The sequence below is a fragment of the Lissotriton vulgaris genome, chromosome 8, assembly GCF_964263255.1.
Source record: "Lissotriton vulgaris chromosome 8, aLisVul1.2, whole genome shotgun sequence".
Taxonomy (NCBI): Eukaryota; Metazoa; Chordata; class Amphibia; order Caudata; family Salamandridae; genus Lissotriton; species Lissotriton vulgaris.
In genome coordinates this window covers 1,207,841,675-1,207,862,943 of record NC_141696.1, presented here as the reverse complement: position 1 = coordinate 1,207,862,943, position 21,269 = coordinate 1,207,841,675, and the positions used below count along the sequence as shown (strand labels likewise).

The 21,269-nt window shown below is 44.9% G+C and overlaps 2 protein-coding genes across 2 annotated transcripts in view; one reads left to right on the top strand and one right to left on the bottom strand.

Moving 5' to 3' along the window:
- Positions 1-8,862, bottom strand: part of RFXAP (regulatory factor X associated protein) — a 121,057-nt gene extending 112,195 nt beyond the window's left edge. Inside the window, exon 1 of the mRNA XM_086935085.1 lies at positions 8,055-8,862. Within this exon, the coding sequence (XP_086791211.1) occupies positions 8,055-8,738 (684 nt within the window). The 5' untranslated portion in view covers positions 8,739-8,862. The remainder of the gene's footprint in view (positions 1-8,054) is intronic.
- Positions 8,863-9,330: 468 nt separating this feature from the next.
- Positions 9,331-21,269, top strand: part of EXOSC8 (exosome component 8) — a 289,111-nt gene continuing 277,172 nt past the window's right edge. Inside the window, exon 1 of the mRNA XM_086935084.1 lies at positions 9,331-9,488. Within this exon, the coding sequence (XP_086791210.1) occupies positions 9,472-9,488 (17 nt within the window). The 5' untranslated portion in view covers positions 9,331-9,471. The remainder of the gene's footprint in view (positions 9,489-21,269) is intronic.

Below are 21,269 nucleotides of genomic sequence, written 5' to 3'. Positions count from 1 at the left end.
TTTGAAAGAGAGAGCAGGAAACCTGCTCTCTCTTTCAAAAACCAAAGCGGATTGCTTTTCTGCATGGGGAGCAGCATGTTAGCTGCTCCCCAAACAGAAAAGCACTGCTGGCTCCCGCAGGATGCGGGGAGCCGGCAGGGACCGTGGGGGGCTTGGGGACACCCCGTCGGCCCCCAACAAGGAGGGCCAGGCCCCGGGGGATGGGGAACTCAAGGCCAGAAGTGGCCTGGGAGGGGGGCCACGTGGGCCCTCTCCCAAAAAATAAAAATACATTTAAAACATGGCCGACCCTGGGGGTATATAATATAATATAATATAATATAATATAATTAAAAAAGGCCCATGCACCGGGGCAGAGTATGGCCTTGGGAGGGGGGCCACATGGCCCCCTTCCCGATTTTTTTTTTAAAAATAAAAATTGGGGGCAGGCCCTGGGGGATGGGGTCCCCAGGGCCAAAGAAAAAAGAAAAAAATGGGATCAGGAGGAGGCCACGCCCCCTCCCTGCACCTCTTTTCAAACGCGCCCCCTGGCGCATTTTGTAGAGGGGAAACTAATTCCCCTTGCATACTGGGGGTCCCTGGGGCCAACTAGCCCACCAGGAACCTTCAGTATGCGCCAGGGGGCTGCGCTGCAGAGAGGTGTAAAAAGGGGCGTGGTCTCAGAACAGACCCTGCCCCCCCCTATTCTAATTTAAGGGGGTGACTCCATCTGGGCCAAGCTTAGCAATCTCATCTCTCGAGAATGAGATAGTACCAAAAGAATGGAAGCATGCAATTGTAAAGCCCCTGCTAAGAAAAAAACAAATAGATTCCACTTCCATTGGAAATTATCATCCAATCTCACTGCTGCCCATCCTGGGAAAGATTGCGGAGAAACATGTGACCAGTTCCATCTCACAATTCCTAGAAGACAATGGTATTCTGCACCAGTCCCAAATGGGGTTCCGCCCGGAACACAGCACTGAGTCAGCCCTACTTGTGGTCACTGAAAAATTAAAATCCATACTTGATCAAGGAAGAGCCGCCGCTATTTTGCATTTAGATCTTAGCGCGGACAGCTACTCAATAGAATCTATGTAACTTTCTCCTTGTGCCTTCCACGACTGTTGGCCAGTTTGTCGAGGACATAACCTTTGACCAACTCGCTGACCTGAGTCAAGGGAACTTCTGTGCAGGATGGAGGCGTGTGAAGGATTATACAGCAGTATAGCAGTGAGAGGTGCTTGTTATGCTAACGAAGAGAAGGGTGCTTACATTTTGAAAGTATACCGAGGCGCTTTATGGTGCGATTGATGCCACGTGACCATCTACTAAAGGAGCACGGGAAGCAGAGTAGACCACAAGCCTAAATAAAGTTGTGAAGGTTCCCCTTGCATGAGGACTTTGTCTACACCTAGTTTTGCTGCAATTTTTTATAACTTTATCATTTTGATAGTACACAAAAAAAGTTGGATATATTGATATGCAGTTACATCTTTTCACCAATCCTCAATAACAATTTGTTTAACATATATGTAAATCATTGTAGCTCTTATCAAATACACTTTGTATTATTCGTTCCCTCCTTTACCTCCTGTATGCCTTATTTCTAGACGTTAGCCCTAGCTCATTCCATTGACACTATCTCTTCGTATAATTCCCACTACATGCGTCATTGACTTGTAAAATAATGCTCTAACTAGACTTGGGGAAGCACCCACTTTTGCTGGCTGCAAGCAGTCATAAAAATGTGCGCAGATCATTTATGAAGTGACAGGCTTTATGCAAGTTAAACCCAGCTGTGCTATCCGCATCAAACCTTTGTTAGATGTATTTGGGTGCATTCTTTGGAAAAAAAACATATTTCAGTGTTGCTTAGTTCTTTCCATTTTGTTTCAAGGTTAATGCCATATAACAAAGCCAAATAACCAAAAGTATGCAACTACAAACGTCCAGAATGCTACAGCATCTGTCTTTAAAATCAAAAACATCCTGCATGGGATTCTAGAACCATTGCGTCAATCGATCTACATAAATCAGGACTTAATTAACAACAAGTATGAGTGGCATTTAGTAGACATGCACACTTACTGCAAACAATGTAGTACATATAAAAGAATTTGATTACCTCAACAGCCATCAACATAAAACAGCATGCATTTATGGCATGCCTAAGATTCATAAAGACCTTATAGACCCCCCCTATAGACCCATTGTCTCGACGATAGGCACTAACACAGAACCGCTTTCTAAGTTCATTGATTCTTACCTGCGTCCTCATATACCTAACATCACTTCTTACATTAGAGACACAGGGTCAATGATATCAAAAATAGAAAACCTGCCCTTTGACCCTAATAAAGACCTGTTGGTCACAATGGATATTGAAGCGCTGTATAGCAATATCCCGCAAAAAGAAGCTATACTAACCACTAGTTGGTTTATTGACACCTTTAACATCTCATGTCCCAAGGATTTTTTTATTAAAACTGCTTCAGATTGTCCTATCTGAGAATATTGTTGAATTTGGAAACTCTCTTTTTCGCCAAATCAAAGGCGTCAGTATGGGGGCGTCTGTGGCGCCCTCCATCGCCAATATCTACATGGCAGCCTTTGAGACGAAATTCATACACAACGAGATAGCACCATTCTACGAGTCCATCTCCCATTGGTCCAGATACATAGACAACATTTTCTTTATCTGGACCAATGGGAGAGATTCCCTTTTAGAATTCCTTGAATGGATTAATCTGACGGATATAAATCTCAAGTTTACGGCACAATATAGTGATACTCAAGTCGAATTCTTGGACATAATTATTAAGAATCAAGACAACAAACTTATTGTGGATTTGTTCATTAAATCTACAGCGAGGAACACTCTTCTTCATTTTAAGAGTTTTCATCCGCGGTGCCAAAAGGGAGAGTATCCCCTTCTCCCAATTTCTTCGAGTTCGAAGAAATTGTTCCAATCTGGCAGATTTTGATATTCAGGCTAAAATCATGAGACAGAAATTCCTAAATAGAGGTTACCCACATAGGTTGGTCCGAGATTCGTATAAACGAGCCAGATTTTACGATCGGGACCACCTCCTCAGAACAAAACCACCAGTAACTAATGACCAACTGGTATGTATAACAAAGCACTCTACCCTAGACAATACAGTAAGACATATTGTCAACTCAAATTGGCATATTCTGAATTCGAACCCCTCCTGCAGTAAACTAGAGAAGCCCATCTTTGCACATAGGAGGAACAAAAATCTCAAAGACCTTGTTGTTCATTCACGGTTTACATCAAGTAATGTTCAGTCAGAATTTGTACAAAGATCAATTAGTAATAATTTCCCTGTTAAAGGTACTGTCAAATGCTCAGCCTGTAAATCCTGCAGCAACATCATTGAAGGTGAGTCTTTTGAGCATAATGGCTGTCGTACCTATGCCATAGACATGTGGAACTGCAAAACTACTAACTGTATATATTTCATTCTGTGCCCATGCCAGCTTGGTTATGTGGGCGAAACCTCTAGATCCGTTCAAACTAGGCTGACAGAACACAGGTCAGCCATTCGGACCAACAAACAGTTAGCGCCTCTGGTGAAACATTTCACCGAAAATCACCATGCTCCAGACGATTTTAAGTGGCGCATTTTGGAAAAAATCAGACTCCCTAGCAACAAAGGGGGTGACCAAGTCAGAAAGAAAAGGGAAGTCTTTTGGATTTTCTCCCTGGGAACTTTCAAACGAGGCCTTAATGCTGAAATTCCCTGGGAGAATGCTATCCTATAGGTACTTTCAGCTATCCACTTCTTAGTGCAGTTAAGGTTTTTTCATACAGTTGTTCCCCCATATATATGTTCATTTGGACATATATAATTTATGACAATTATAACCGACAATCATTACCAATCGATTTTTCCGATTATTTCCCTATCCTGATTTACAATTTTATAATCCAAATTATTGTATTATTAGTGTTCTGGGATGAATAATATTACTTAGAACGTACCGATAAATAATTATTAAATCATATATATGCCCAATGATTAGAAACATTTTTGATGCCCACTAGATTAGGAACGCGAATGTGCTCTATGTCTCCAAGGACTAATTTGATTTTGAACAATTCGAGAACTTGATCATTGTACGCACGATATTTAAATGGGACAGGTGTTGGAACCTTGAGATCCAACCAGTCCTATTTCGAGATCTACTAACAGTATGAATCATTGAGCAGATTACTAACATCATATTACGTATTGTTAGTCTTTTCACATATGTGGTATATTTACACACATACATTCATAGGGATAATGTTAAATATCGATCTAACTTTTATTGACCATTTTTCGATATATCATTGTTGTTTAAAATCAATATATTAAAAATTCCCCTTTTCCTGAGCTAATTGGTATTATTATTAATACTTTGATGAATAAATCACATACGCTATCTATAATAACACGCGCCTTTAGTCTTCTGGGATTAACCGTACTCGCGCATTTTCACGCGCCATCTTGGAACGGGATACTTTTAGACCGTTTTCGTCCCATTAGTCCTACTTCTAGTTCATCGGCACCATGAGTGTGACCGGCTCTTTTCGCGCCAAACTTTGCTTTAAATAAGGAATTAGCCACCCGCTGGCTATCTTCAGTTTTCGTGGAGGACGGGTCCCCACACGACGAATCTCGGAGCAGCACCATCTTGCTGTCCGTCTTAGACTATTCGATTCATGGTAAGAACCTTGCTACGTTGGGCACGCTGGGCACACCGAGACGTTAAGATATTTAATACTGTCTCGCTATTTATCAACATTGAGACTTCACAATATTAATTCGTTACCATGACTCTATTTTCAGAGCCTATTTTAATCCCCACAACAAGGCGCCATCACCAGTCGACCTGTTTAAAGCGTGAATACCATTAACCACTACGTTATTTTAAATGAAGGTAATTGAGACATCTATAATGAATCTTCTAGTATTAGCTGAATAAATACTAGATCAATGCTGTGACAAAAGCCACCATCAATGATTAGTAAGCCCGTTTACCGCTTCTCTTTATCTTCTAGCCCATTTGTTCCACCTATCGGATATGGAATATCTACATAACGGCCATTAATGTCTGTCTAAAGAATAACCCTTATACATCATAATTCGCACTCCCCACCTGGAAATTTCAGGTACAGAGATGGCACTAATGATTTAAAGACCTGTACTATACATTATCTTTCTATCGTCTATTTTAGCCATATATAGATGTGTACTATTTATAGAACAACTTATTCTCCAGTAAATTTGGTCCCTATTCTTTCCCCCTTTCCGTTTTTTCACCACGGCTTCATTCATCCAGCAGCTGGTAGATTGCGCTTGGGATCCTAATAGTGCATACTTTGACCAGGATTGAGCAGACTGCCCCTGGCGGTGGAATCGTTATATTATTCGATCGTCAAAACTGTCTAGAACATTCACACAAATATCAGGTAAATGTTCAAGCATAGGCTTTGAATAGTTATGAATCCGCCCTATAACCTTTAACCAACATTGTTGTCACGTGCGGGGTCTATCTCATTGAGTATTCCATCCATCTCTTGCTCATCGTTCTAGTGATTCTAGCTGAAGCTGCAGTGCTATCCATATGTCTTGTGCAGAACGTTTGAGCCATTGTGTTTAACCGTAGATGAATAGGTCTTAGATTCCCTCTATTCACTAATGTCAATTTCATTATTAGGAACCCTACCATCCGATAATTATATATTCATCCAAAACTACTATATGAAGATTTCACCTTCAGTGTTCTTACTGCATGGATAGAGTCTCCATTGTTGTAAGTATATTGCTGTAAATTGAGTATTATGCTAAGTTACATCATGTCCTTTTTTAACAAACAATGAGAGTCACGCGACCAAAATATGTCTGTCATGTTTAACATCTTAAAAGACAAACATCCAATTTCATGTACTGTGAAGTGATTAAACATCAGCCGGAGTATAGAAGCTCTATTGAGTGTTCATAAATGTTGGGGCTTGTTCTCAATGACTTATTCATGATGGTCTTTCTCTGAGTCAAATACTGTACAATCGCCAGATGTTATTCTGCTAATCATTGGCTTTGAGTGTACAAATCGCTAGTCATGGTCAGTTATTAAGTAAGGAATAATGTTTTAAATGTGTTAGCAACAGTAAATAAGGTTTTTTGCTACTCTGTTATACTTTCGCTGATATGCTGACACAAAATCATGAACGTATAGATAATATATATCTTTTATTTCTTTCCTTATGACTATATTTCAGGATTTAATCTGTGTCTCCTGAAGAAGGCGGTCCTCTGCCGAAACGCGCGTCGAGTTTTTATGCTTTTTTTCATTATTTATGTCACTATACCCATGTTTTTGTCGATATCCTTCACTGTGTTGAATATAAGTTTTATGCTAATTGTTTATTGGAACTGTATGTAATCTTGAAAAGAATTTTTATACCCATCATATTGTTTGGCCTTTTGGTCATTCATAATATGATTTTTAAATATATTGATTAAAAATATACTTTTTATACAAATTTGACATTTTTTTGATTGTTCCTTCTTGATCACTGGTCTGACCTGATTGCCCACTCATATGCTTAGATGTCCTAGGACTTTTTCTCGCACCTGTACATATAGCTTTTGAAATGTTTCTGGTATGCACCAGTATGCACAAGTTAAAAGAAGCATCTGAAACTTGCATTTCAAGACTTAAACAGGGTGAATCCCTATATGGTTATTCCTTTGCAGAGTGTAGGTGAAAACACCTTATTCAATATATGTAAAGCATATTCACAATTCACTTGCCACATGTCACTTTCAATCTGTGCCAGCTGAACACAGTGCTGTTTTACCCTACCAGAAACTTACTTAAAGACTTGTAGTTTTTGTCTTTCCATTACAGGTATGGGTCTACAAATTTAGCTGGGAAAGTGAGGAGTAAAAAGTCAGGAATAAAAGAAGGGGTCACATTAGAGTCAGGACGTTTGACAGATATGCATAGTCACTTAAATGTGGTTGTTTGGTAATACAAGAAATAATATTATTTTCTGCAAATAATATAAAATGCTTTGATTGTGACACGTCTTATGCACCCTGTACAAAATAAAAACACAATGTACACAACAAGCTGATAGGCTTGAATGGGGAAACACCCGAGGGGTGTGAGAAAGAAGGATTTTTGCTTTTTCATGGGATTTTATGGGGTGAGTTCAGAACTGCAAATGCCCAAGCAACAAAGATTTGATTTGAAGACCTAACCGGGAGGGAGCGAAGACGTCTTGTGGATTTGACAAAAGAAAAAACTAGAACGAAGATGAGCTAAACAACAAGAAAAAATGGCAGATATTCAACCACGATCATCCATGGAGGATATTGCAGCAAATTAAAAGTTGCACAGGAAGTGGCGTTATTTGTGGGGAAAAAAAGAGCTCTTTTGTGTTCTGAGGAGAAACCTAAAAGACGCTTGGAAGGGTTAAAAACGCGTTGACTGTTTTTTCTTATAACCAAACAAGTGTTCTACACATGCAATGCCACTGTAGCTTATTTTGTAATTGATTTAGAGATTTATGACTGTTGTTGTTTGAGCTCAGTAGGGTCACTGTTCGATTTCTGCCCTTGTAAAAAACAAGTGAAATATTTCTTTGGATTGTGGATATCGGGGGCAATTTGTGTATCTCCAAAAACTTTAATTGCACAGAACTAGAGCAATAATTTGTTTTGAATTATGATGTATTATTTGTTGTGTGCATTGTCTGTGTGAATTGTTCATTATTGTACATATTGAAAGTGTTGTGCCCCTGTTTTATGAAACGGTATTGAGTTAATGAATTGTCTCAAATTGTGAATAATGACGTTTTTGGAAAAACAAAATGATAAATAAATAAAAAACACAAAGTAAAAAACTTCTGAATTAACAATCAAATGATCATAACAATTGAGGTGTGTGAGCATCGGGTCTGAATGGAAGATTGAATGGTTATCAGAATTGGCATTCGTTTGAGGATTAGAGACAAGGCAAAAAGGAGGCAGGGGTGGTTGTAAATGATGCCTTACGTCCAGTTTGCCGCTGGTGCAGGTCCTCGCCTGATCATTCTTCTTCTTCTTGTACGTGTCCTTGTACATCTTGTTGCGGTGCTTCTTGCACATCCAGGGCTTCCTCTGCTTAGCACTCTGCACGCAGGTCTCGGGGCAGCCTGGGTAGGTGCAGTTTCTGGTAACGTTTTCGTTGTCTCCGGAGTTGTACTCTTCGTCTAACACTAGTTCCAATTCCTCTGGGCTGGCCGTGCTTTCCCGGGGGTCCGAGGTTTCCATTGGGTCTTCGCTCTCGTCCTCTAGCTCGTCGTCCCCGGGTGTCACCATGCTGTAGTATACTCGGATCCCTGCCAACTCGAGCGTGCCCTGCGACGCCCGCAGCAGCTCCAGGCCGCCCTGCTGCAACTCTGGGCTACCCTGCTGCGCGCCAGAGGTAGCCTGTTGCAGATCCATGCTGCCTTGTTGAAGGATCACATTTCCAGGCGTGGCCTGCTGCAGCAAATCCGGACTATCCTGTTGTGAACCCCGCTGTAAGATTAAGTTGCTCTGCTGCATGTCCATCGCGCACTGCTGTATTTCCAGGTTTGCCTGTTGCACAGACGGATTGCCCTGGTGCCCGGTCCCTGTGTTTTCTGCCTCTTCGCATGCCTGCATCAGCACCAGAGTCACAGTGGGGACTGTACCAGTGCCCTGTACACCTTCCATGTTGATAATGTTGTGACAGGTGATGAAATACAGGGCGAGACTCACGTTATAGACTCAATGTTGTGACAATCCTCCCCTGAGAAAATAAAAACACAAGGATAGAGAATAGAACGCAAATTAAGCCAATGCCCTGAAGAAACAAGCCCAAAAAGAATGAGCGTACATAACGTTGTCGATAAGCTACTAAACGAAAACAACTATTTGCAGTATATTCGCGTTCTCTTCTAATTTGACGAAAGTAGCCAATATGTTCCCTCTTTTCCCTTCAATGGCAACATCGGGAAAGATCTGCTAGAATTGCAAACAATGCGCAAAAACTAAGAGATTACGTATCTTTGAACTTTTTAACATCAAAGAGAATGAATCCTAAAATTCTACGTAGTTTTCTAACTGCTTCAGTACTAATGCATCTTAATATTAGTATAATTACAATTGTTATTATTAAGAAAATGATATTAAACATGGCCACTAAGCCGATGCTCCAGAGAAGGGGCGGTACCGGTTTTTCAGACGACGCATTCGGCTGTTTCGATTGGGTGGCTCATAACATCGCAATTTGTATTTCCCATCGGTAGATTCGTCACTCATCCTTACAACTAAAAGGACCAGACAGGCCTTTTAGTCCAAACTGTGGTAGTGCTGCTGACTGTAACTTTACCAATATGGAGAATTGGCGAATGTACTTAAAAGAAAAATAAGCATTTCCTTCACAACGAGTGGGACAGGCGGAGGCATGGCGGCTGGATTCAAGTAGGTGTAGAAGGAACATGTCTACTGTTAGAGACAGTAAACTCACCTTACGCTGTCTGGCGCTTGGCTAGATGTTGAGCAGCCAAACGTCCGATGATATGTGGGATAGTGGGGAGCGTTGGCATAATGGTTAGTTGAATAGACATTCAAGAATTATTATCGCCACCACTTGGCTATCTACACCATTTTCCTACATGTTGCTATTACTTTACCAAAACTCAGTAGGTAAATTATGGATAATTTGCCAGGGCTGGTCTATTTCTGTGGGCTAATGCGAAGATTCTACATAGAGGAGAGGTTAAATAAAGCCATGGCTTTAAAAAGTGACAGGCTCCTGTTTAAAATGGGAGTATTTGCATAGATGCAATACCGCTCCAGGCAAAATCACAATTTCCCCCCTCTGCGAATTTAAACGACACATATCCTAAACTTTGCATATATATCTCAAAAGAACTGTATGACAATACCCAGGTCGAGATTATTATTCAGCTAATGGCGAGTAAAAACACAAACAAAACGGACCATCAGATTTTCCAGATGGTGTTCTGATTAGATGAAAGACATGGAGGCGGGTATTATGCTTCTTTGCTTTGTTCTTGCTGTTTCTGTTTTAACTTCTAACTAGAAAGAAAGCATAACAGGAGCCTCCTGCCTTGTCATCAAATTTAAAGCGGGCTTCACCCCGCCCCCAAGTTAGTGACTCGCTTTTTACCCTATTTATTGGCGTAGCACTGGCACAAAGAAATTGGTTCGCCTATATATTCATGACACAACGATGAACCAGCATAATGATGTATGCTATGCCTGCATGCATGCAAGCCACTATGCTCGTGCCAATATACTGCATGATGTAGGCACCATTTTGTTAATTTTTTTTGATTATCATTCATGCATGGCAGGTGCCAGTTGTAGAGCATTAAATACAAATAATTTAAGCCTGCAAAAGCACACTTTGAATAAAGAAGTGGTCTTGCAGCAAATGTAAGCTCTCTCAGGCCTGACCAAAAAATCAAAATGGAACATTAAAAAAAAAACAACAAAAAAGACTGCAAAAGTTGTGGCGAGGAACCAATAAAGGAGAGCTTCGCAGATAAGTGAAAGCTGGGGCAATGGGGTGATGTAACAAGTTGGGGGGGTGGGGATACATTAAAAAGCAAAAAAAATTCCAGGAGTGGGTGAAGTTGTGAATGAGCTGGGTAAAGAGAGAGAGCAGCAGAGAGTGCTCGGGGAGAGGATTCGTGTTTTGGGGGAAAGCTGCACGTGAGAGCGAGGAAGAAACATACACTCCCATAAAGTGCTGAATAAAAGTAGTTTCCTGAATGTGAGCAGTGGAATGATACAATCCATCCAATCAAAAGAATGGCACATAAGTTATGTTCAAGGGGAGGTACAAACACAAGAAGAGGAAAGAAAGCTGTTGAATAAGAAGGAAGCAGTTAAGTTTAACAAGGGACAACCAATGATAAGTCAGCAGTTGGCTCAACAGTAAGCACTCGGTTGACTTGGGACCCTCTGTAAGTATTGGTATTGTACTCAGTAATTCTTTATTAAAGCTGAAAACGCTCTGCAGGCGAAGCCTAAAAAAGTAATGGGCTTTATTTGAACCGACACATGGCTTATAAGTTTTAAGTATGTGGCACAATTTTTCAACAATATTGACAAACACAGTAGGTCTTGCTTTTTTCCTTTTTTTTAACAATATAAAAAGCAGTAGTAAGATGATCAAGAATATATACCATCTGTAAGGTAATATATCGGAGTATACTTATATTTGTTTGTATCTTTAGGGGAGAGGGCATAATAAAATATGGGGTCTGATGTCCATTTTGCCATCCTGAACATTTACTATGCACTTCCCAAGAAATGTCTATATTTTTACGGTGCTCATTCCAACACTTCATCAGGACAGCCATATTTTTAATGGTCCAAGAAGATCTCATCTTATTCTTGCTGAAAAGTCTTCAAAATGCAGCAGGGTGCAGTGCATGTGAAAGATAGGACATGCCCTGATGTGTGGGGTATGCCCTGATAGTGAAATACTGCCAATTTCGTTTTTCAGTTTTGAAAGGCTGTCTGACCCATAGTGTATGATGGCGAGTTCACTTATAACATCTTATAAGTATAACTTCCCATGAGAAGAGGATGGGGAAAATGGAGTTTGGTATGCCTGAACTCAGAATATAAAGATACATTTTTTAGTAAGGATGATTTTTAGGTCTCGCCTGTCGATGCGCATGCGCATCGAGCAAGCGAGACTATTGCGAGTTATCCACTCTTTATCCACGCTGCAAGGAATCGTGGCGATTCCTTGCAGTGCCCGTGACTTTTAAGGTCAATGCGCATGCGCATTAAGCTTATGCGCATGCGCATTGACCTTAAAAGTCACGGGCGCGTGCATGTCCGTCTTTGTTTACCCGCTCCGCCCCCTCCCCTTCCCGCCGTGTCGCATTTCTCCTCCCCCCTCCCCTCTCTTCCCTCCAGCTTGTTGTTTGTATAATTTAACCCGCTCCGCCCCCTCCCCTTCCCTCCGTGTCGCATTTCTCCTCCCCCCTCCCCTCTCTTCCGTCCGTCCGTCTTGTTTTCCTCTATTTGCTTTGCTGCAATCTAATCCTGCTTGTTTTTATTCTGCTCGCCGTCGTTTATAATTTGGCAAGTCGCTGTTGCTGTATAAGGATTTATCTAGCTCTAAAGTCTCGTGTTGTCTGGTATTGTTCCAGCCACATCCACTGCATCCTGCTTGGAGTGACAGAAGCTAAAGGGGGTGAGGGGGAGCGACCAGTCAGCCAATAACAATCGAGTTTTCAATGAACTGGGCCATTTGTTGGTTGCTCATACGAAGTAGAAACAATTCGTCCAATCCCGTAGAAGTGCTACGGTCCTATCACTGAGTTTCAAAACAACGGCAGTAAAACGGAAAAGGGACTTCAGTCTCTCTCACAGCAGTGGTTTATTTGGAACGGGGTTGTTTTTAAAACGAAGAATAGCTTACAGTATAGAATTCAAACAGTAAACATCTTTGGTCTTCCTTTTAAAACGTTATTCAAAAAACGTTATTCAGAAAAGTTATGGCAGAAAAATGTATTTGCCTTTGGAGGAGCGGCTTCAGTCTACAGGCTCTGCTTATTATCACGACGACGCCTTATTGGTAGTTCATTGAAGTCACCCTCCCTGTAATTGAGGCACCAGACGTCTAAAATCATAGGTCTGAGGCTGCGCCATGTGCCTCAATACGTCGCATTAGCTGCCACACATTTCCTTCCCCCTTCGTTTCCATTTCGTGCCGCAGCTTTGTTTTACCGCTGTGTGCGCCTGATCCTAACGTGGACGTCCGTATACATCCTACATAGGGAATGCGGACCCTACGTGTGGCGTCACGTGCTGTCTGTATGGTGTGTGTGTGTGTTTTTTTCTTCCTAGCGAATATCTTTTCTGTCACAAGCTTGTTACATGCTGGGTTTGAAAATACCACTTTTAGAAAGTGGATATTTTCTTGCTCAGCCATCCAGTGGGCCTCTGCTAGGTTTGTGGATTGACTGTCTGGCTTTGGAGGGACAGGGGCTGGGTATGTGCATTCTGTTCAGAGGTGTGTCCTACCTTTCCAGGGTGAGTCAGGGCTGGGCTGCATTAGAGTAGGAGGGAGGAGATTTCTTTCACACCTGAATGGGCCTGGTCTGCCTTACACAATGCTTTCTCCACCTCCTTCCGAGAAGATGCACCAGAGAGGACAGTCCTGTTTTTGACTGAGCACAGAGCCTCTCTGACACCAGAGAACAAAGCAAAATGGACTATAAATGTTGGGGCCAGACCCCTGAACTTTAGATTACTTCTGGGATTCAAGAGGAACCTTTGCCAAGGAGAAGAGCTGGAAAAACTGAGGAGAAGTACTGGCCTTTTGCTGTGTGCTGTCTGGGGTTAACCTGCAGTGGCTGTTTCTGCCAAGGAAAGGACAAGGACTTTGCTGCCCGCCCACGGCTGAAGTGTCTGCCGTGCGACAAGCCCTGAGCACCGACCTCCCCACACTGCCTCAGACGCTAACCCTGCTGTGTAAGAACCGATGCATCAATGGGACGCGGCTGGAATTGTCACAGCGCTTCACACATAGCCCCGGATCGTCACGCCTCGCATTGAGGCACCAGGTCGGTCGCATTGCTGAGGGGTGTAGTAAGAAACCGACGCATCACCTCCCCACGCAGTAAGAAACCGACGCATCACCTCATCTCCGGTAAAGAACTGATGCATTACCTCCCCTGCGCAGCAGTAAAGAACCTACGCATCTCCTTCCCTGTGTATAAGGAACCGATGTGTCGCCTTCCCTGCGACCATTTTTGCTAGTTTTTGACACATCAAAGTTACTTTGTGTTGAAAGTGTCGAATCCACTATTTTCTATGAACTATTTCTACCTTTTAAGTCATATTTTGATTACTATATTGTGGATTTTTGTCGTTTTGGTCTTGTTTGGTTTAGATCAAGATTACTTATTTTTATAAACTGGTGTAGTGTCCATTTGTAGTGTTTTCACTGTATTACTGTATGTGTTCACAAATGCTTTACACACTGCCTCCGAGATAAGCCTGTCTGCTCGTGCCAAGCTACCAAAGGGGTGAGCAGGGGTTATTTTAGAAGTGTATCCCCCCTTACCATGACTAGGAAGAAGGGTCCTTACTTGGACAAAGGCGCAAACCATTGCCAACTAGAGCCCCCCCATTTCTAACTTGGTGGTCAGCGGTGAGGATCTCGACTTGCATTTGTGTCCTACATACAGTGATTGGTGTACACTACTAGTTTAGTGCAGACCATCACGCAATCATATAGTGTCTTTTTCTGGTGTCCGCCTGGAAGTATTTTTGGTACTGAGACTCTGGTTAGTTGTTGCACCGGGGAAGTCTTGACAAAATGGAACTCGACTTCTGGCACATGTTCACCTATACGATGAGGGAGCTACGGGTGTTCTTCAAGGAAATAAGACTTCCTGTGAAGAGAAGGTCCAGGTATGATCTGGAGACAGCCCTACTTTTGTTATGAGCTACTCCGCTGGAGGCTAACACTACCAAATGATTCTGAGTAAGGGAACTTCTCTGAAAGTGTGGGAGAAGCTGAGAAAGATGAAGGGTTTCTGGCTTGTGAGCGGAGGCTGAGCGAGTTTGATGAGCTCCAGAGGGCTGGGACCAAGAAGGCCTTAGCCCAAGAAAAGGAAATGTGTGTAGCTCAGGAAGTGGGCTTGGCTGGGCTGGAGGTGGAGTCCAGCTCAGATGGTGGCAGCAAAAAGATGTTATCTAGTGCTGAGGGTGAAGTACAAACACCCAGAGATCTGGCGCCTGACTTGAAGGAGAGGGTTAACATACACCAGGGGGTACAGGTTTATAAGGTAGCTACACTGGTGCGCTGTGTCCCTGAAGTAGGTTAGGGAACTGGCACAAGGGATCATGTTCCCAGTATTGTAAGGGACACTGTACTGACTCTAGATGAGCGGTGCAGGCAGAGGGTTTCCCCCATAGTAGAAGTCCTGGTAGGTGATTGTGGGGTATTTGTGCGAGTCACTGGATGGTGAGACAAAGTGTAGCTTAGTTAACACCTGTGTGGGGCTGTGGGATTCAAATGTTAGAGAGCATATTTTAACTCCCTGTATTCCAGAGCTATGCCAACACCTCGTTGAGTGTAAATTCTCTGACTCCATGGATCTCACACTGGAAGCAGACTTTTTGGTGGATTCCAGAGGGTCTGAAGAAGCATCAGAGGTGATCCAGATGGAAGTGGTTCAGGTTTTCCCCAAGCAAGTGAGGTAGGGGATGTATGTGGTAGCTCAGATAAGTCCCAGAGTAGTGAAAGGGGTGTAGGTCCCAACTCCTGTCTCGGAGGAGAAAGAGTGGGAGTGAGCTGTGTCCCGAGGTGCCCGAAACCCAGTGCAAGGCCTGGTTGGTTCCATGAGGGAACACCAGTAGGGGGGCCTAGTCTCACCGATTCTGGGGTCTGGCAACACCTCTCCAGTATGGAGGGTGCCTGAGTCCAGAGAGAGGGGTGAAGGGGGGTACACAGTCCCCTGTGGAAGGACCAGTGGGTCAGGAGTTGCCAGCTCTGAGGTCAGAGCACCCCAGGACTGGCCTTGGTGATCCCACTTCTGGCCTGGGGAGTCTTCAGGCTCTGTTAGGTGGACGGGAGGCTGGGGACCTGCGCCTAGCAGACTCTTGCACAACTCCAGAGGAGTGTTTTTCCCTTAGGGGGGCGATGGGGGAGGGAGGGGTAAGAGCAGTGTTTGGTGTACTCCACCGGAAGTCCTGGGTTGCCAGGCACAGGTCCAGCCTAAGGGTGCAGATCTTGCGCTGGAGGGCCAGGTTCAGGGCGTCCCTCCTGACCCGGAGAAAGGGGAGCTGCTTACAGAGCCCCTACCGGTTTGTCTTTTGGGGGCATTGCTCCAGGTGGGAGGGTGCAGGGCCCAAGTTGGGGTGTGGGGAGAGGGCACACCTGTAACCCCTGCCCATCATAAGGGCACAGATCCTAAGCTGGTGTACCAGTTGCAGGATAGCACCCCTGAACACGCGGGCAAATTGTGTAAGACACCTTCCACAGGTGCCCTGACAATTCTGGAATGGGCTACCGCTCCAGGTGGGAGGGTACATAGCCTCAGGAAGGAGGATCGGGTGTCGGAAAGCCCACCTCAGTGTCCTGTCCTGCTGCCAGGTAGAGACCCTGGGCTGGTGGGCAAGTGTCGGGATGCCATCCCTGACCTGACAGAATGGAGAGTAAACAAAGGGTGCCAGGTACCTGGAGCTACCGGATCCCACTCTCCGACTGAAGCCACAGGGGCTAGAGAACCATGAAAGGCCTAGCTCTCTGCACTGACAGCTATCAGTGGCCACTATGGCTGGCTGTCCTGGTGGGCAGGGTGGCCCCTGTGGGGAGGGCTTACAGGAGTCGCACCCCGGGGATTGACTGGGCCACCCACTGTGTTGGCCATGTGGGTACTGTCTGCCTTCTGGGACACATCTGTTAGCATAGAAAGTTTAGGCGCTGCACAGATGGGGTTCACAGGTGAGAAGGAGGGTTCCCCATGTATTAGCTTGGTGGGCCCTGAGGGTATGGACGAAGGATGCAACTGGGTTCAGCAAGGTGTAGAACCAGAACGTACCTCCACTGTTGTGTGCAAGGTGTAAGTTCTATCGCCTCAACCAGTTAAGTCCATCAAAGGATTGATTAGTCTACCCTGGCTTTAGGCTGGAGTGGGGTTGTCAGTTGTCAGACCTGGCTTTTTCAGCGGGTTTATCCCCTGACTTTTTGCTTTTTGAGCTCCTATTTTTTTACCCTGTTTTGGTTGGTTTTATGACTCTGGGCACTTTACCACTGCTGATCAGCGCTAAAGTGCATATGCTCTCTGTGTAAATTGTTATTATGGATTCGGGTTTTCATGATTGGCTTGTTTGACTTACTACTATGTCCCTAGTACCGTGCAGTGTGTGCGCCCAGGGCCTGTAAGTCAAATGCTGCAAGTGGGCTTGCAGCACAGATTGTGCCACCAACAGAAGCAGCCTTGCAAAAGGAAGCAGCCTTGCAAAAGGGTCTAAGGCCTGCCATTGCAGTGCCTTTGTGTAGTCTAGTACTGCCTTGTCTGTGGCAAGTGCACCCACTTGCCAGGCCCTAAACTTCCCTTTTCGTACATGGGAGTCACCCCTAAGGTAGGCCCAAGGTACCCCTGTGGGCAGTGTGCAGGGAATGTGAAAGGTAGGACATGTCCTGATGTGTGTGGCATGTCCTGAAAGTGAAATACTGCCAATTTCATTTTTCACTATTGAAAAGATATGTCGTATAGTATAGAATGAGGAGTTCACTAATAACATTTTAACATCTTATAAGTATAACTGCCCATGTGAACAAGATAGGAAAATGGAGTTTGGTATGCCTTAACTGAGAATATAAAGATGCATCTTTTAGCAAGGATGATTTTTAAATGCTTTGTTTGAAAATGCCCCTTTTAGAAATTGGATATTTTCTTGCTCACCCATCCAGTGTGCCCCTGCTCGGTTTGTGTGTTGACTGTCTGGCTTTGGAGTGACAGGGGCATGGGATGTACATTCTGTTCAGACAACACATGGGGGTTGTGGGGGGGCGTGAGGTGTGTCCTGCATTTCCAGGGTGTGTCAGGCCTGGGCTGAATAGACCTGGGCTGCATTCAAAGTAGGGGGAAGGAGATTTCTTTCACACCTGAATGGGCCTGGTCTGCCTTGCACAATGCTGTCGCCACCTCCTGCCGGGATGTTGCACCAGAGAGGGCAGAAATGGTTTTGACTGGGCACAGAGCCTCTCTGACACCAGAGATCAAAGGGAAATGGACTGTAAATGTTAGGAACCAGACCCCTTAACTGTAGATTTACTCTGGGATTCAAGAGGAACCTTTGCCAAGGTGAAGAGCTGGAAAAACTGAGGAGAAGTACTGCCCCTTTGCTGTGTGCTGACTGGGGTTTGCCTGCATTGGCTGTATCTCCCAAGGAAAGGACAAGGACTTTGCTGGGTGCTGTGTCCCCTGCTTGAGGAAGATCTCCAAGGGTGTGCTTCCTGTTCTGAAGTCTCAGGGACACAAAGACTTCACCCCCAGTACCCTCTGAATTCCTTTGCTGGGAGTTATGACCTTCCAAGAAGTTCCTGCCAGTGTTCTGGGCCTCTGGAGGTTTTTCTGGGTTTGGGAACTGCAAAAGACAAAAGAAAATCGACGCATCGCCTGGTTCTGACGCATCACAGCGGTGCAAGAAGAATTTCAGACGCACCGCTGCAGCCAAAGAATCGACGCAGCGCCTGCCCGCGGCTGAAGTGTCTGCTGTGCGACGAGTCCTGTACACAGATCTCCGACATCCGAGATCACGGCAGTGACTCTGACGCAGGTCCTGCTGTGTAAGAACCGACGCATCAAGGGGACACAACTGGAATTGTCGCAGCGCATCTCAGATCTTTAAGCATTGCATCTTCCCGGATTGTCACGCATCTCAAAGAGGTGCCAGTCGAATCGCTGGCGTAAGAAGTAAGAAACCAACGTATCCCCTCCCCAGCAGTAAGAAACTGACGCATCACCTCCTGTCTGGTAAGGAACACAAACCTCACCTCCACTACGCAGCAGTAAGGAACCAACCCATCTCCTCCCCCAGGGCAAGGAACCAATGCATCCCCTTTCCTGTGTGTAAGGAACCGATGCATCACCTACCTTGCGCCCCTTTTTAGGTCTCGCTATTCGATGCGCACGCATCGAGCTTGCGAGCATATAGGGCTTTAAACAAACTTTAACTTACTGGGCGATTTCGCATTTCCCCTCCCCCCCCCCCCCCCCCCCCCACCTCCGCCCCCCCCCCCCCTTCTCAGACTGTGATCTTGGCCCGATGCCGGCTACGGCTCATTTTTGGTCTGCTGGCAGCGTGCTCTGTTTCTAGTCCCATTTTTGGTCTGCTGGCAGCGTTCTCTGTTTCTAGTCCCAACAAGATCCTGGTTAATCTGAAGCTAATAACAGCTCTCTTTCTGAGTACTTCCACAGGTAGAGCTTAGAGGCGATTCTGGTTGCAGTGTGTGCTATGCGTGTGATTAGAACTTCCTTAGATAGCGCTTAGAGGCGGGTCAGTTTGTAGTGTGACTGCGATCTGTGTGATTAGTACTTCACTCGTAGAGCTTAGAGGCGATTCTGTATGCAATGCGTGTTATTAATACTTCCATAGGTAGTGCTTAGAGGCGAGTAGTGTGACTGCGATCTGTGCGATTAGTACGCTCACTGAAAGAGCTTAGAGGAGAGTCAGTTTGCAGTGAGTGTGTGATCATTACTTCGAGAGGTCGCGCTTAGAGGATAGTCAGTTTGTAGTGCGACTGAGACCCGTGTGATTAGTAGTCTCACTGGAAGAGCTTAGAGGCGAGTCAGTTTTCAGTGCGTTCTATGCGTGTGATTAGTACTTCCTTAGATAGCGCTTAGAGGCGGGTCAGTTTGCAGTGTGTGCTACATGTGATCGAGTCAGTTTTCAGTGTGTTCTATGCGTCTAATTAGTACTTCCTTAGATAGCGCTTAGAGGCGGGTCAGTTTGCAGTGTGTTCTACATGTGATCGAGTTAGTCTTCAGTGTGTGAACTCTCGCAGGTGCACGATAACGTTTGAATGGTGGAAATGGCAGCTTAGCGTCCAAGGGTGTCAAATTTTCTTCACCACGACCATTTTGGTGGCTGTTTGTAACAACTATTAATAACAGCACTTTACTGTAAAGGTGTGCAGCTTTGTCCCTGGCACACACCTACTGTGAGAAGTAAAACGTGCTTCTGGGTATCAATTGCTGTGTCCTTCCTTTGCTGCTCTGCATCCAAATGCCATGACAGTGTCGCAGGGTGCAGGTAAAGTGGGATCAGAATGTGTTTAACAACCAGAGCGGCCCACAGTGGAATAGGAGAATAGAGTGTCTCCGCGTCGCCTCAACATCCTGCGATGCTGGACAAATCACGTACTCTCCCCGCGCCTACACAAATGAACCTGAGAATGTGTAATGTAAATGGTGCTCATGTAAAGCACTCGAATACCTTCAAGCCGAGTTCACGCTACATTGACCCGATTATAAACGAATATAATCTGATTTGTTTTACTTCCGCATGGAAGTCGGGACTATAGTTTGCTACCTGCCTGACTTCGTCCCTCTAATGACAGGCCGTAAGTGGTAGCCGGCTTCACCCGCTTACTTTATTTGATGCAAACGTGTTCTTGACAGCGCCACTGCTTCTTATTCTTAAGGCAACAGCAGTGTGCAGACATCCTGCGCTACCTCAGTCTCGCGTGGAGGCACAAGAGATGGAAACGGGGCGGCGGCGGGTTTCTTGTTTCATCATATGATTTTTTAGAGCAATCTGCAATCCCAACTAAAGCAAGTAGTCATCTATTTTCATCGCCGCTCCGCCCCCTCCCCTGCCCGCCGTGTCGCATTTCTCCTCCCCCTCCCCACAGCAATGCCCTCCGTCTTGTTGAGAAAGGAATTGTCTCGGGGGACAACACCACATCTGGATTGTCTTCTATCAGTACATCTAATTTCATCTTTCTTTGAGTGCACCCAAGTTAGACGCCAGATGAGAGTCGGCGTGGCCATGTGTGTGCAAGTTTACCTAACTTTTGGCGACCTCCTTCTGTGTGATGTATTCTGATAACTTTCATGTTCGGGCAATCCCACTGCGGGCCCGTGTTTGTTTATTCACCTGCAGTGAGTGCCCCTCGTTCATTCTCCCACACATATTGAATGACGCTCATTACAGCAGCCTGCCGCTCCTTCCGGTTCCTTCCTCCCCGCACCCATCTGCAAGACATACAAATAGCGCCTCGTCACTCCAAGGCTCCCCTTGTGTTGCTATCTTTTGATCTCTGACCATAGTCTGCAATCCGATCCTTTCTGCCCCTTCCTTGTTTGGCTTCTCACCTTCCCACTTATCTTTTGTCATTCGTGCTCCTCCTCTGCCCCATGTTGCTGCAGTCCTCTAGCAGGGACCTTACTGTAGCTTGTGCCGCCGCCATTCGCACCTCGGCCACGTCACAGAAAAGATGTTAAAGCTGCCACAACACTTCAGAGGGCGCGCCTTTTGTTCAGTGTTGCTCATTTCACCTCTGTTCTTCACCACTCGGTTCCGCTTGCACCTCCTTTCACCAGCTGCGGGGATGTGTGGCCTGAGACTCGCGAAAAATTTCGCACCGGTTTAAGTTTTTGAAAACACAGCCAGTGCAAGGAATGTGTACGCCACAGGTATTACTTTTAATGTAAAAATTTTTTAGTTAGCCCGGAAAAAGTATTGTTG